The sequence below is a fragment of the Leptinotarsa decemlineata genome, unplaced genomic scaffold (genome assembly GCF_025532065.1).
Source record: "Leptinotarsa decemlineata unplaced genomic scaffold, Ldec_3_MD MMD2_tig00026336_RagTag_RagTag, whole genome shotgun sequence".
NCBI lineage: Eukaryota > Metazoa > Arthropoda > Insecta > Coleoptera > Chrysomelidae > Leptinotarsa > Leptinotarsa decemlineata.
In genome coordinates, this window is record NW_027412692.1 from 809,104 (window position 1) to 826,318 (window position 17,215).

Sequence of the window (17,215 nt, forward strand, 5' to 3'; positions counted from 1 at the left end):
CAGTATATCATGAAAATGTCATAAATTATAGGAACTGTCAACCACTGTCCGAATATTTTTCGAAATGCCGTTTTCCCATCAAGAAAAATGTGATATGTTACGCTAGTTGCACACACACCGATTTTGGACGGCCGACTTTGTACCGGTCGTCCAAATTCCAATAGTGAACCACATGTGGGGAAGGGACCTGGCACACACGCCGACCGGTGATCGTCGCGGGTAAAATACTGGTGAGCAGCCGTCCACTGCCACTATATCGCCGTCAGTACCGGGAAGTAGTGGCGTACATGACTAAATACACTCTTACATACTCACCGGTTTTTTACCGACCATTCCAGTCTCGAATGCTCGGTGAAATTGTAGTTACTACGCATTAACTTCGTTTTGGTAGTGCGTGCTAATTACGACAACAAAGCAACTGATTGTTTGACCGATGAAAATCCGGTGAGTGTGCAAGCACCCGCTACCAATAAAACATCGGCCGATTTTATACTGGCCGTCCAAAATCGGTGTGTGTGCAACTAGCGTTAGAATTCTAGGTACTTGGTTTGCAAAAAGAAAAACGTAAGAGCACTCCAACACCACAGCAATTCGTTTCCCGATCGTGAATGACCTAATCGACGTTTTTGCTGTGCTTCATTGTCGATTCTGGAACAATGAGGAGAGGAGAAAACTAAAAAAACGTTTTGTAATATCTGAAGATACAGAAATTGACGTTTTAGCCCACTTTGAGGCAAATCCAAATAATTCCTTATAAGTTAAGATCAGTGCAAACACTAGAACCTGGCGACCTTGAGAGACGATTGAAGTTTTGTCGGTGGTTAATGAATTAATGCAGAAAAGATCCAAACTTCTATAAAAATATTATAAGAAGTGATGAGGCTGATTTTTCAAATTGTGGGATATATAATAGAAATAATTTTCATTATTGTAGTAGAGATGATACATTTCTCGTCCATCCCCACAATCCGCAAAGACGATTTAGTATTAATGTGTGGTGTGGTCTATTTAGAGGCAGAATTATCGGTCCATTTTTCTACCATGGTTCTTTGAATATACCCCGTTACATTAATTTATTCACAAGAATGTTGGAAGAGTTTTTTGATGATCTTGATCTGGAGGCTCGTTAGATGATCTATTTTCAGCAGGATGGAGCACCAGCCCATAATTTCAGAGGCGTGAAAAGAGTGTTGCGAGACTGTTTTGGAAACAGATTAATTGCTACAAATGGTTATGTTAAGTGGCCTCCTCGATCACCTCTAGATTTTTATTTTTGGAGATTTCTGAAAAATGAAGTGTACAAAATAAAACATAATAATGTAGATGTACTAAAAATTATATTGAAACTGTAAATAATAAAATTGATACCGATTTCTGTTGAAAGCAACACATATTGTCAAGAGAAGGGCCCAAATATATAATCAACAAGAAAGCGGTGTTTATGAATATTTACTCGATATTTTATAGCTCCTTATTCACTCAAACATAGAAATTTTTGTACTAGTGAAAGAAATAAATATTTCTACATAAGTTGACCATTTTCAACTCTTGGAAAAAACGTAATATGAGCTTTGTTGTCTAGAATGTTATTACGAATCGAAAAACATGATAAAATATAGAGTGTTCAATTTAAAAAATTATCGTTTTATGAAATATTTTGAAAACGTGACTGTCATTTTTTGTTTTCGGCATCGATAAGGTAATTAAAAATGCTACTAGTTTGCCCATTTCACCGAATTCTTAATATCAATAATAACGGAGTTGGCAATGGTGCCGACTCAATTTGAAACACCTTGTATATTTTTGTAACTCGAAGATTCTTACGGACAAGTATGATGTTTTTCCGGGTTTCGATCCGTTTCTGTGTTTTTATGCTCAGTAGGATTATTTCCACAATGATTCGGCAAAGTCGCATTTGCCATCTTCTGGTGATGTCTGGAGTTTAGAACTAGACTGATCCACTCGAATTCTTTTTTTTTAATCAACAGATATGAGTGGTACCATTTATCTGGCTTTCTTCTACTGCTTGGGTAACTGGGCCAAAACAAGCAGGGAAAGAAACCCAGGTCAATGGTATCGATATTGTCCACTTGACATGTCAAGTGGACAATATCGTGGTGATCATCTAACATGATCCTCAGAAAAAAAAACTGTTCTTAATAACTTTCGTCACCTACGTTCAGCTAAAATTTTTGCTGAAAATGACTTTGTCTAATAACGTGTAAGGATTTTCGTCGGCTCAAAAATGATCATAGTGAAAGTTCATAATAGCATCTCGTGAAAAATTTGCTTCGTCCGTAAATAAAACATTTGGTGAAAAATCAATAATGTGTGTCATCGTATGAATCAACCACCTGCAAAACAGACAGTAAAGCTTGGACCTGCTGTATGTGGTATGGGTATCTGAGGTTTCCTTTTAGAACTGTCCATACGGTTTTTGGACTGACTTCCAGCTGAAGTGGTTTTAAAGATCTTCTATTGCATCAAGTATAGCTTCTTCTAGTTCAGAAGTTGTTACAGTTTCTAATCTTTCACCACCTGCATTTTTATTGAAACTCTCAGTTTCACATACTGTTGCATGTAGCGTTCTGAATGTTTTAGTACATGGAAATACTCTGTTAAAATATATATATATATATATATATATATATATATATATATATATATATATATATATATATATATATATATATATATATATATATGTCCTGGTAAATTATCGGAGCTCCTTTCGCATTTCCATTTGCTGATCCATAAATTAAGTGCATGTCAGATATTTCAGCGTTAGCAAAATTAATCATTATGAAATCACTGCTAATTACCAACTCTGACTTTCACCGATATGACAACACTATCACAGTCACCTGGTCTCCAAAGCAGATGTTCATGATATGCAAAGTGGCTTCAATTTTTTTTCTCGAAAACGAAGCTAAGCAAGGTATGAAGAAAACACAAACATCGAAAAAGTTGTATTTTCAGTTGATTAATTTAATGAAAATTAAAAACTACAACAACAAATCAGTGGCGTAGTATTTTCCCAATATTGAAGGGTGTGGTACCCACTGAGACTCCACTGGACCTAATAATTCCAATGTATTGAAAACATTCTCCCAACACCAGAACAAAAATTACGGTCACCCGACGCGCGTTTCGCTAACCAAGTTATCTCTGACTTTATGCCTCCAACTGTCAACTACGAACTGCCTTGTAAAGTACTATTTCCGAGTAGAGCGGACTGGATCCTCCGGGAGAAGGAAATATTAAGAGCAGATTAAAAACACCTTCCGGTTCTGGTGCAGGTGTTTTTAGTCGCAGAGAGTTGGAACCATTGACCAGTTTATAGATGAAAATGAGATCTGTAATTTCTCGTCTTTTTCTCAATGTTACAAAAATAAATTCAGTCAGAAAGCAAGTGTATTCCTAATTTCTAACCGGATAGTTTCCATGTTTCTTATAATACGCAAACTTGAGGAATTTCTTCTGAACACCTTCCAAAGCATCAATGTATTTTGTTTGATTAGGATTCCAGACAGAACTACAATACTCTAGTGTACTATGTACCAAGCTATAGTAAACTGAACGAATACATTCAAATGATCTAAACTCTTTGCAGTTTCTTATAACAAATCCCAGCGACTTAGAAGCTCTCTGAACAATATTTTCAATGTGCGCATTGAATGTAAGTTTATTGTCGAATAAGATTCCTAAGTCGAAAGTATCATTAACTCTGGGTAAGTCGATATTATCAATTGTATAATTGAACTGGTATGGATTTCATATACGAGCATAAGTCATAATTTTACACTTTCCACTTTTGGAGTGAATTCAAATCCCTCTGAAGCAACATACAATCAGACGAATCCCGTATTTCTCCAAATCATCAGCAGAGATTAGCTTTGTTGATTGTATCAAACCGCATATGTCATCTATAAAAAGTAAAAATAACAGCGGTCCCAAATTAGATCCTTAGGGAACCCCCGGCTGTGCAAAAAATACATCCGATTTTTCACCTTCATATTCGATATATAGACTACGATGATTCAAATACGATCTTAGTAGATTTTGTATTTTTGAAGAAATACCATATGCATCCAACTTTAATAGTAATTGTTGATGGGAAACTTTATCGAATGTCTTGCTGAAATCTGTATAGATTACATCAACTTGACATCTATTATCCAAAGAGTTGGATATGAATTGAGTTAATGTGCAGAGATTCCACACAGTTCCCCTCATTTTCATGGAGCCATGTTGAAATTCTGATATCGAATTTCTCACATGTGCATAAAGCAAATCGAATAAAATAATCTCAAAAAGTTCGGAAAATACAGAAATCAGTGCAATCGGTCGATTGTTAGAGATTTCTGATTTATTTCCTGATTTATGTACCGGACAAATCCGTGATAATTTCCACTCCTCTGGATAAACCTCTTTTTTCAGTATGGCGTTGAAGATAATGAGTAGGAGATACTTCAAAATATTAATATGTTTTTTGACAAGTTGGCAAGGTATATTATCTGGGCCACATATTAATTTATTTTTGAGTTTAGAGGCCTTGGGTATGTTATGCAATGATCATCTCTAATATTTATCGGTTTTTTATTTGAAATTATTACGTATAAGAGCAAGCAAAGGGCAATTCGAAATAGGACTTCGTCCCTATTCATCGAATTCATTCCGCACTTTTCGATTTCCAAGCTTTCAAAGACATCCAGAAACCTGTTGTCATGTACTATCAAGCTAATGATTTCAATAAATTCCATCAACCAAATCTGTGTAAGGATATTTATAATATTTTATAAATACCGTTTTTTTTTTCAATTTTCACGCCCTATATCTAAAAACAAAGCAACTCTGAACATATGTTCAAAAGAACTTTTTTTTAAACGACCTAACAAATCACCCTCTGAAGTTTCGTACTGTAGTTAGGAAACATCCTGTATATGAAATATTACTTGAAATAGTATATTTATATAATATATTCTGTTATGTAACTAGACAGAAAGTGATTTAATATGATTGAATAAATGGATAAATAATCATACTAGTTTAAAGAAGAAACGTAAACGTAAACAACCTAGAAAATAACCCAACTTAATGACATACCGATTCAATGGGTAGTTTCCTGGTGCACCTGGAGACTGTATAGATCCATGATCAGATCCAGCTATCGTTCCTCCACATTCTGTAAATGTCAGATATCTATTATATTTTGGTTCCTACATAATTGGCATGGTACAAGTGAATGTTTCAACTCTTACTCACTTGGATCAACTGCTCTCCAGGTGAGCTCAAATCCTTTTCCAGACACATCAGCATTAGACCGGAACCAAAGGTAAATCGAGTTATGTGTTGTTAAGAAATTTCCACCCAGGGGAAGTGTTTTCCCGCAAAATCTCCCCAAAGTTTGTGCCGCTGTATTCGTGCCATCATGTATCTGAAAATCAAGAATTTTGAAAAATTACTAGTAGTTTTTTTCAAAGCAATCTTACTTCCAACCAGTCCATTTGACAGTCTGTAGTTTCTTCGATATCGAAACGTTCAATGGTGATATTGAGGACTTTGGATGAATTGCTCAATGTGATCGTCCAAGCACAATTTGCTCTATGATTGTAGTCTTCATATTCTCCACTAGGATACTTGAGAGTACCATTCTCTCCTCTCATGAATCCGCCACAAGCTGAAATCACGAGAAATTTATATAAGCATCAGAAGACAGCACGCAGGTCATTTCTCACCTTGTCTTTGAATTTGACAAAATCTTCCAACATAGCCAGCCTTACATTTACAAGTGTGATAGTTATCTATGTTCTGACATTCTCCATCATTCAAACAAGGATTTGGATTACACGGATTTCGAAGCATTACGTCACAGTTACGACCAGAATATCCCAATCGACAGGTGCATGTGTAATCGCCGGTAGAGTTGTTCATGGAACAAGCTCCATTTTTGCAAGGGTTCGGAGAACATGGATGAGAAGATCGCACACATCCGTTTGGACCTATTCCGTTGCCGACATATCCAGGAGGACAAATGCATTCCACATATGAAGAACTTATTTCTGGAAATATTAGCTTTTTTATGAATTTAGTCATAAGTTTGACTTTAATCGTAAAAGGTACATCTAAATTTTTACACTGATCAACGTGCTAGTAATAGCACGAATAAAAAAATTCAGCAACTCTGACTTGAATCTATCATTCTCAGCACACCAGCCTTCAAACTCAAAACCAAAGATGGTTGAAAATATAGTTTCAATTATATTTCTAGTGTTAGCTGTTTGATAAATTGATTGTAAGGTAATTTATGCGAATTAAAATGATAATCTAATTGATAGACTCATCCAACTAAATCAACATCAACCAAGTTACTTGATACAGATCGTAAAAGTATAGGATCTTTCATTGAGCGCTTTCTATCTTTAAATCTAAATTAAACAAAGTGAGATATCATCGGAATTTTCTATTGCGCATAAATCAGTCTGAATTTAAACAATGGCAAGGGTTATGTTGGGTTTGAGGACCGCTGTGGTTTATTTGAATGAACCTGCGACTTAAGAAAACAAGAAAAGATCTAACGAATTCAAATCGCACGATCTCGGTGGTCAGTTCAGATCACCTCCACGTGAGATGACCATGACCATCGCTCATGCAGAATATCCATTGTGGCATGAGTTGTGTGGCATGTAGCGCCGCCCTGTTGAAACCACGTGTCGTTGGTGTCCAGATTATACGATTCACGCCAAAAGAAATGGGTAATCATTGACCATTGATAGTGATGGCCTGGCCAATGTCGTTCTCAATGAAATATGGTCCAATGACGCCGCCATCCCAAAATTTACACCAGACAGTGACTTTTCAGGGACACTCTTGGATCCTATGTGAATTGGTATCGTTCCATATTCGACAATTTTGTTTGGTTACGTACCCATTCATCCAGAAATGGGCCTCATCGCTGAATATGATTTTTCGATAAAAATTAGGCTCAGTTATTTACTGCTCCAAAGCCCATTCAGCGAAGACACTTCGTTGTCTATAGTGGTTTACCTTCAGTTGCTGGACAGGCCCAAATCACGTTGCAAAATTCGCCAAGTTGTGGTCTGCGAAAGGCCGAGTTCTTGTGAACGACGCGAATCGAATTCTCCTGAACACTCTCACAGACAGTGGTGATATTTTCGGCGGATCTTGCGTTTCGTCGACCTCGACGTACGGGTGGTCAATCATTTACTGAACCAGTGAGTAAGTTTCCCGAACAGAACACCTATTTTTATAAAATAATTTTATTATTTGCACGTGTTGAATGATATATCCGTCCATGGTGATTTGGTAAAACAGCCTGAATAAATGACAAATAATTTGACAGATATAGCTTCAACAAGATCGCCGTTATCAGTTGTCAAATTTCGAAAGCACCTGTATAGCGAATTCACAGTCAACATTTTTCTTCATATGACGTAGACGGGCTAGTCACTTTGTGAATATTGACCGTATAAGTACTTTCAGCAAATTAGTTCATTGAATTGAAGAGTTTATCGGTTTCATAGACTACATCAAAATTTCAGCGAAGATTCATGGAAACTGTTTGGATTTTGCATTTAACTTACTGGAATTATCTCTGCAAGTTGCTAAATTATGACAACCACCATTATTCACGTTGCATACTCCCTGATAAGTACAAGTTATTCCATCCCCAGAGTAACCAGGAGGACACAGACCACAAATCCTAGATCCCTGCAAACGTGAATGTGAATATCAGTAAAGTTTCAGGAAAATGTTAGTGAAGTATCTCTAGTACAACTATTTTAATGATCAACTATAATTTTTATTATTTGCAAGTGGTCCCAAACTCTATAAAACTCTGAAAATATTATTGAATTATTATTATTATTATCAAATAGTCTTGTTGTTAAAGATTAGTTTTCAAAATTGGGCACACCAAACAAATATTTTTTTTTATAAAAATGTTTTTTTCCACTGAATTAAATGTAAAAATTAAAAATGTATCAATAAGAAAACCGTTTTGAAATGTTAGTAGTGTCGAGATTTCTAATGGAGAAATATCAATATTTCAGCTGACAAAAATAATAGATCTCGTCACTCTCATGATTATATTATCTTGAATAGACTCACATGAGTATTGATACATAAAACCATAGGATCAACGCTACAGCCTCCGTTGTTAGTAGCACATTCGTCAACATCAGAGCAGTGGTATCCATTACCGGTGAATCCTAAAAAAGTTGGATGGATAAATCTTTTTTCTGTGATTTATATTATAGTTTACCTGACGGGCAAGGAGCACAATAAAATGAGCCTGGTACATTGATACATTCTACGTGTGGACTTACTGAACATGGTGGATGATTCAACTTGCATTCATTCACATCTATTACACAAGCTTGATTTGATCCATCGGTTGTCCAACCCTACAAAAATTTCATGATTGTAAATCCAAACCATTTCCAATGAAACCAACCAACAGACCAACAAAAATTGAACAAAAACTTTTTTACTATCGCTATATAAGTATGCATAATTCAAACACTTTTATTCCATAACTAAATTTCTACATGCCAGTAGAAATTGAATAATACATTATTTAGAAGCTCATGATATTCATTTTTGAGTGGAACTCAAATCTGATTTATCCACTGTCTGCAGAATTGATGAATATTAAAAGAATAAATCAAATGATGTGTGACACACTTGTTCATTATGAAAAGTTTCCAAGAGAACTTAGGCTGAGAAAATATCCAAAAAATATCAATGGCAAAAAGAAATGCCCTCAAAATTTTCGAAACTTATATTATTGAATATTTTTCAAAATTTTATTTGTGTTATTGTTTCCATCGACGAATGGATCACGACGTATTTACCTACAGTGGTTCAAGATCACAATAGAAGAAATGGTGAAGACCCACAAACATAGCAATAAAATTAATAATAGTTTAAAAAACTAAAAAACACACTAAACACAAACTTAAAAATAAAAAATAATCTGAAACTAATCTAAGATTGTGTTCAACATCGATAATAAGTCCTATGGCTTGATGTAACTACTGAATTGTAATAAGTCTAAAGTCAGAATGAATCTATTTACAAAAAAAAATTATTGTAAAAAAGTGTGGGGTGCTAAATATTCATTGTTATAATTACTTGGGTAGGAGCTGTTTGCTAGATTGGCACCCCATGCTTTTTTACAACAAAATTAATTTTTTGTACATAGATTTATTCTTATTTCAGACTTATTAAAAGGCATTAGTTACGTCAAGCCATAGGACTTATTTATCGATGTTGGACACAATCCAATTTTTGTTGAGTATACAAAGTTTATAATACATCTACCGTTTAAAGTTAGTCAAAAACGAGTCCAAAGGAGTCGGTTGCAAACATACGAGTGAAGCTAATACATATAAGCGTGTTAATTGATGATAGTTGGTTTCCATTTTATCAATGTTGAATTGTACTTGGAGATATTATAAAATGGGGTAGTTCTGGCTTCAACAAATAAAACTGAAAATGAAAGTGAAAATCAATGTTCATAGGAACTTTTTTTCTTAAAACGAACTAACAAATCACCCTCTGAAATATTTCGTACCTTAGTTAGGAAACACCCTGTATGTTCTGTAGCTTGTACCATCACCATTATTATTCTTTCAACTTAAAAAATACATCGCCGAATATTATTTTCAGAATATATGCTTCAAAATCATCTCATAAACTTCAATAATAATGAATGAATCATGAGCATAATTGAATACAGTCAGTAATTTAGTGTATTTTGGAAATCATCGATTTGGTTCTGTTTTGATTTGAAGTTTTGTTGAATTGAGTAAGGGCTATGATTGGTGCCAATTCTGGACTTCCCCTTCATTTTTTCTATTTTTTCACTAAACTCCTGAGCAGTTTTCTCACTTTGCGGTTTGTTACTTTCCAATGAATTCCATTCTGTTTCGTTCAGTATTGGAGAAAAAACTTTTTTCAAAACTTCTCTGTATGAAGGTGGTGGAAATAATTGTGCATGTCTTTTATTTATTTGTATTATTCTGAATGAGATCTTCATTTACAGGTTTCTGATTTTGGATTCTGGTTTTAGTGGCGGTGAATTATTCTTGAGTTTGGCATGCATGGAAACGTAGTTCCAGGTAAGTGAGTATCACTCCACATTAAATTATTTGAACCTTCAAATTTGGTGGCAAAATATAACGGCTACATTTTTTGTTTTATTTCAATTTCGTATGTAAATATCTACAAATAGATATTTATATACCTATTTGTGATTATAATTCAAGCTTTTGAAACACTCATTTGGAGTCTGAAACCATTAAATTCATTCAACTACCTACAATTACTATTAACTGGTTCAGGAGGAGTAAAAATCTGTAAATCCATTTTCTTCAATAATGATTGGGTGTTGGTTATCTGTAATGACATATTCATTGGAAAAGAACGTTTTTGACTTTCTACTACTCCATCTTGATACAAAAAAATATGGCATTCTTCTAAAAAATGGAAAGAAGCAATCAATTTTAAAAGAAGTAAATCTGTACATATATAGATGTGTAGACCATGCAAAGGAGTAATTTTCAAACACAAACTGGAAGAAAAAGCCTTCCTGAAATAGCTACTTTCATATAAACATTGAATTACACGAAAAAAAAATCTTTCGAAACAAATACTTTTATATGAACAATGAATTATACAAAAAATAATTGTCTCTACTCAGTTTGTATTTTAAATATTCGTTATTGAATTAAATCAAATATCCACATGATTTCTTCCAGTTTGTATCTGAAAGTTACTTCTTTGCATGATCTACACATTTATGTATAGAGTTACTTCTTTTAAAATTGATTGCTTTCTTCCTTTCTTTAGAAGATTCCCACTTTTTTTTGTATAAAGATGGGGCAGTAGAAAGTCAAAAACTTTCTTTTCCAAAGAATCAGTCACTCCAAAAAATATAACCCTTTCAATTCAAACGATCTATTCATGTAATTGACGATTATATCACTTTTCCATTTTGGCGACACAGCACGATATAGAAAGGGTGACGCCACTTTGCTAATTTACTTTTTTTGTTTCATCGATCCCACACCACTTAGTAGCATGTTGGTGTTGGTAAGAAAACGATAACTTAGCAAACCATTATGTTATACTTTTCTCTTTATCAGTGATCATTGCATCAAATCATTCTAGAAATTGTCCTCGTAACATTTCAAATAAAATTTTGATCGTCAAAAAGACAATCAGTGAAAATGTACGTGTACACGCCTATCCCTTCATTATCAATCAATCCTTTTTGTCATTTTTATAGATTCGAGATGACACTCAACCCTATTAGGTCTGTTCAAATTTCGCGGGCTTTGTAAATTAGATTAGCGATTATTATGATTTTTACGTTGATACACTCGTCTCAAACCTATGTTCACAGTTCCAGTTGTTGAGCATGTTCAGTTTGTTGGTGAGAAGAAGGTCGAGAAGATGTGAATGACGACCCAGTACATCAACAACCGATGAACATGTTGAGAAAATGAACAAAATTGTTATGAAGAATCGTCGAATCACTTATAGAGAAGTTGCTGAGGATGTCGGCATATCAGTTGACTCATGCCATGCATGAGCATCGCTCAGGAATTGTTGAATGGCGTCAACGGCGATCCAGATTCGCTTAAAAGAGTCATAATTGTAGACGAATCATGGGTATATGTTTATGACATTGAAACCAAAGTCGAATCGTCCCAATGGAAGAACACAGAAGAGCCAAGACAAAAAAAATCAGACCAGGTACGACCAATTGTCAAGGTTTTGATCACTATTTTCTTCGACTACGGCGACTTAGTTCATCAGGAGTTCTTACTACATGGACGTACGGTCAATAAGGAGTGTTATCTTGAAGTATGGCTTTTGCATCACAATAAAGCATCTGCTTACTCGTCATTGCTTGTTCGTATTTTTTGGCCAAATACAACACCGTAATCATGCCTCAGCCACCATATTCAACAGATTCGCCCCCCTGCGACTTTTTCATGTTCCCAAGATTGAAGATACTCATGAAAGGATGACGCGACGTTTTTCGAAGTTTGAGGAGATGAAAACTGAATCGCCGAGAGAACTCAGGCTTGAGGGATTGAAACGATGACATAAGTGTATTATATCTGAGAGGGACTACTTTGAAGGAGACAAAATAAAAATTGATGAATAAGTAAATATTTTTTTGTTGGTGATTTTTTTCTTTGACGATGTTCAGTCATAATCTTACCTGATCACAGATACATTTGTATCCAAGAGCATTGTTCTGTGACACGCAAGTTCCATGACCACACAGTTCACCACCGCCAGAAAAACAATCGGCTTTTCGTTTCGAACAGTGTATACCAAGGAATCCTCCAATGCAAATACACCTGAAAAAATATAATTCTCTCCACTGTTGAATACTCTCTAGATTCACTTACTCATATGTTCCAGGTTTGTTGACACAGGTGGCACCGTTTTGACAGCCCAAATCAGTTCCTACAAATCTGGCACATTCATTAATATCTTCACTACAGTTTGGCCCCTTAAATTAGAGAATTGTTCATCAATTCAATTAGTTCAGTACTATGATCATATTTATATTTAGGAACTTTGGCTATTTTGCAAATAGAATATCCACATTAGGCTAGCCACAAACTGGCAATTTTTTAATCTCAGTGATTCAATTATCTAGAATTTCGAAATTAGCACGCTTTTATTCCAAACGCACACAGGCGTCTGATTCATTCTTAACATCAGCAGAGATTGTTTGCATTCGTACACTTTCAAAAGGAACAAGAAAAACGGAAAATTGTGGTTTCATCCCTTGATTACCACAAGGCCTGTGGATGCTAATTGAAAAGTCAAGCGTAACTTTTCAATGTTCTGTTTTTATGATAAAAAAGTTGCTTGAATAAAATTGTTAGTGTGTGGTTGGCGTTAGTTCTTTCAGCAATGAAATTATTTTCAGAAGGTTATAATATTGCAAATAATTAGCTGTATATAAAAACAAATACATAAGTAACATATAATGTGATTTTGCGAACAGTTCAGTGAAAATTTCACAGAGTGTTTCTCGAAAACGTTATCATGGATTTTTATTTTAACTGTCATCAATTGTATCGCATATAGTATTGAATGTATTCATAAAAGTCTAATAACTAGAAACTGTTCCATTGATATTTTAATTTCGAAAACATTGATGCAGTGGTGGGGAGCCCGAGAGATTTTTCTAGTTGAAGTTGAAATGATTCTACAACGTTACATGGCTGACGGACTGCGAATAGCCATGATGCTTCCTAGGTGGCTCGAGAAGTTATTAAGATTGCCTACCCGGAGCACAAAGCTAATGACCAAAGTAGTCGAAGTCGTTGACACGAAGCTGAATCAATAGAGAATCTGCTAAAGTATAATGAAGGTCGAACTGAAAATTTAATTACGAAAAGTTACTGCATAATATAAACCTCCTAAGAGTCCAATTAGTGGGGTGGTAGCCGGTTGGGTTGTTAAGAATGGTATCGTCTAACCCGTGCTAGCAATCGCACGATACAAGGTAAGACTTCGTTAATTCTTAGTTCGTAGGAGTTTCGTAGAGGAATGTAGAGGACAGCTGGTTAACGGGAAAACAGATTTCAACAGATTTTTCAACAGCCAGTAGCCTGTCGTATTCACAAAATTTTCCTACTGATATAATAAATGAATGAAATTGAATTTTAATACCACGAAAACCGCGAATATCAATAGAATACTCGGATTCAACAAGACTGGGATGACACGATTTTTTGATGATTCGAAAAAATTGATGCTGAAATATGTATAAGTTTGAATCACAAATGATTTACAACGTAGATGTGATTGGCGTGACTGCCCAAGAAACTGAGAACATTATAGCTACAAAGGTCAGAAACGTTTTGGAGCTGTTATATCATGGGAAAGAGATAAAACCATCACAGTAATATGTGTTATGTGTGCTAGAGGATCTTTCATCTACCTTCTTTTCTTCCTCGATAACGTTACTCCCCTCTAATGGAAAGATATGGATCACAAGAAGATGTTTATGCATGTTCTCCTAGTGGTTTTATTTCATGGCTACGTCATTTTATTAAACAAACAAAACCTACCGCTGAAAGGCCAGTTTTGCTACTTTTTTGATAACCACAGTCATTAGGAATTGGCAGCATTCCATCACATTCATCAGCCCATCTACAACCTCTTGACGTAACTTTTCATTTCTCCCTTGAAGGAGCTTACAACAAAGATTGCAACATGTATACGAAATCAAAAAAAATCGTCAAAAATTACACCATATGAAATTACAGGACTGTTTAATAAAGCCTACATTAGAGTAACCTGTTTAGAAAAAGGAGTTTCAGGCTTTAAAACTGCAGGAATATTTCTGCAGCTTTTCATAAAGATGATTTCATTGATGTGGGTATTGATGTTACTACTACACTTAATACCATGACACTCAGCAGCAGCCTGCCTCTCTGCAGCCAGTTAAGCCCTATTGTGATTACATCCACATCAGGTCATATACCACAACAGGTAGTTATTGAGCAACCAGATAATGTCAACCCTGCCACAAGTTTATTTATTTTAAGTAATATACTAGTTCAACTAGATTTCATCTGCATCAAATGAAGCACCAAATCAGGCTGCCATTCAGGTACCAGCTTCCGTTAGATCTACCACAACTTTGTCCTCACCAAATGGTAACGTTGTGAAACCAATATCGATTGTGAGCCCAATGCCACAATTCGTCATTGAGAGACAATGCCACAAAAAACGTGTTGGAAGAAATTGAGACAAGAATGATCAAAAAAAATAAAGGAAACATTTTACATTTCGGTATTGGCAAAAATAATATCTTTCCAGACCTGGAATGAAAAATTGGGGTGAGGAATTATAGCGCTGCATGAAACCACTTTTATTTTACTAAAGCACCATATATTAATATTGTTACGAAACTGACATAACCTTAAAACAGAATCGTGTTTCGGGAATTCATACATATGAAACTATCAGATGAGGTTCCAGATTATAAACAGGCTTGAAGTTATGTAAACAGGTCACGAGAAGATGTGGATGATTCGAGACCTATGATATGATTCTTGCTGGATAGTCTATCAGGAGGATGAAACATGTTAAAATAGATTTTTACGGATAAAAAAGGACTTGACACTCAAGGAGATTTTCTGTGTTGTATCAAATAAAATTTGGTACAGATAAATGAAATTTGGTATAGATAAATGGAATGAGAAGAGAAGAGTCTTCACATATTTTCCGTTTCCGATCATCACTTCCGGTTTTACCAGAAAAGGCACCTGTTTTGAATTTTCAAAAGCACTGCATTTACGAAACAATCTTTAAGTACCACTTGGAGGAAAGTTTTAATGAAATGGTATGTTGCTCATATAGATCAGCAGAATAAAAAGAAAATTGTACAGAAATTTCAAATACATTCCTCACAGGTGTAATTTGAACCCCTGTATAATTTATAGATTTTGGAGAGATTGAAAGGGAGTTGTAACATGATGTAAAAAATAGATTTTCTGAAATTGAAATAAGTCTGCCCCAAGGATTGTTTAAAATATATTTCTATAAGTGAGATGCGGAGTTGTTAAATCATAGGATTCCACACTGTACATAAGAGACATCTGAAGAAGTACAAATTGTTCGAACAGTGGCGTATGAATCAAAAAGGTGAAATATTGTTTTTGTTATTTTTGTTTTGGAGTTGGAAAAAATTCTTTCAAAGAGTACCTATCAATTATTCACGAAACACTGGTTCTGGCGTTGAATCTGGTCATTATTACGCATTGGTCAAAGACGAAACGAACTGGTTTAAGTTTGACGATAGTCGTGTCTTGAATTTATTAGAGGCTCTGGAGACACGCTACATTTTGTTTCATAAAAGAGAGGATATTGGCAGATCAAGATCTTCAGATGATGTGGTGCTGTAGTTTTTTTCGGGTTTTCCTGCAGCTGAAAAAGCAAATGCGCCGCTGGAATCAATGAAGTCGCCCCGGAGCGCCAATTGATGTTTGTTGTTGTTTCATAATTTTATGATTTGTATTATTTCTTCTTTACTATTACAATATATGTTAATATTTCAAATACAAACCTCCCATCCATCAGGACATCGACAAAGGAAGTTGTTGAACATATCTTGACAGGTTCCTCCGTTTTGACAAGGATTATTAGCACATTCATCCTTGTACAGTAAACGTTCGATGCTAAGGAGTCTTCGACTAAACATCCGAACTCTACGACTCAACCTTCGAAATGCCAAAGTCGTCACCATTTGTGTAGATGGTGTGTTATTGCCGCCGAACATGATAGGTTCGAGTGGTCTTTGTTCCAAGACATCGAGTCTATCGCTGTACGTGGAAAGAATTTGCTGCTGTCTCTCGGCGAGTTTAGTGGCATTGTGAGCCTGAAAACAATAACTCTGAATGCTGTATCTTGAGTAGTAATGAATGTATTGTTTTTTTTATTTTGATAAATGCATTATGCCTTATATACATTTGTATGGAGATGCACCAGTACCTCATAAAATATTTTGTAGTTTCTTAATATTATATTTCAGATTCCTAGCAGTTATATTGCTTCAGAGGTAAACCAATCCATAGCGATATATAAAAGTTCATAAAATATTGTGCTACAGCTACCCTTTCAAATTTGTACTCGAAATCAGGAACCGTGCCTTAGAAATGAAAAATTTCGAAGATCTACCCTACGAGTACTTTGAAAAAAGACGAATCACAGACCAATTTCTATTATTTGTCACTTTTGTTAATTGTTTGAAATGTTACTCAAAGCGTCAATATATGTACTTTCATGTAATTAATATTATTAGTCCCTATCAATTGTCACTAATCTCGAAACAGTTACAGAGTTTGACAGGTATTATAAGACTTGTATAATCTACACCGACTTCCTAAGCCTTCAACAGATTTAATCATATCTTACTCAACAATCTCTCAGCTTTTGCCTCATCCATTGTTTTAATTAATAATTTCAAGTCGCATTTTCAAAATAGTTGGCAGTATGTACAACTCAATGGCCTCAAGTCTGTCGTTAGTCACCTCTAGTGTACCTCAAAGGTCCAGTATATTGTGAACATCTTGCCTTAAATTTAAATCGTGTTGCCACATGGTGCCAAAATAATTATCTTTCAATGTAATGTCAACGTAATGTCTCA

At 35.0% G+C, this 17,215-nt stretch overlaps 1 protein-coding gene and 1 long non-coding RNA gene across 2 annotated transcripts in view; one reads left to right on the top strand and one right to left on the bottom strand.

Annotated features, from left to right (window-relative positions):
- LOC141485807 (uncharacterized) overlaps positions 1-10,333 on the top strand; it is a 28,527-nt gene extending 18,194 nt beyond the window's left edge. The window contains exon 3 of the long non-coding RNA XR_012467476.1: positions 10,070-10,333. This is a non-coding gene — a long non-coding RNA (uncharacterized lncRNA). The remainder of the gene's footprint in view (positions 1-10,069) is intronic.
- Positions 1-17,215, bottom strand: part of Cubn (Cubilin) — a 117,538-nt gene that overhangs the window by 94,549 nt on the left and 5,774 nt on the right. The window contains exons 3-12 of the mRNA XM_023160245.2: positions 16,136-16,447; positions 12,453-12,556; positions 12,260-12,401; positions 8,285-8,426; positions 8,131-8,231; positions 7,605-7,731; positions 5,739-6,062; positions 5,493-5,680; positions 5,266-5,437; positions 5,107-5,185 (exon numbers count right to left, since the gene is read on the bottom strand). Coding sequence (XP_023016013.2) covers positions 5,107-5,185; positions 5,266-5,437; positions 5,493-5,680; positions 5,739-6,062; positions 7,605-7,731; positions 8,131-8,231; positions 8,285-8,426; positions 12,260-12,401; positions 12,453-12,556; positions 16,136-16,447 — 1,691 coding nt within the window. The remainder of the gene's footprint in view (positions 1-5,106; positions 5,186-5,265; positions 5,438-5,492; positions 5,681-5,738; positions 6,063-7,604; positions 7,732-8,130; positions 8,232-8,284; positions 8,427-12,259; positions 12,402-12,452; positions 12,557-16,135; positions 16,448-17,215) is intronic.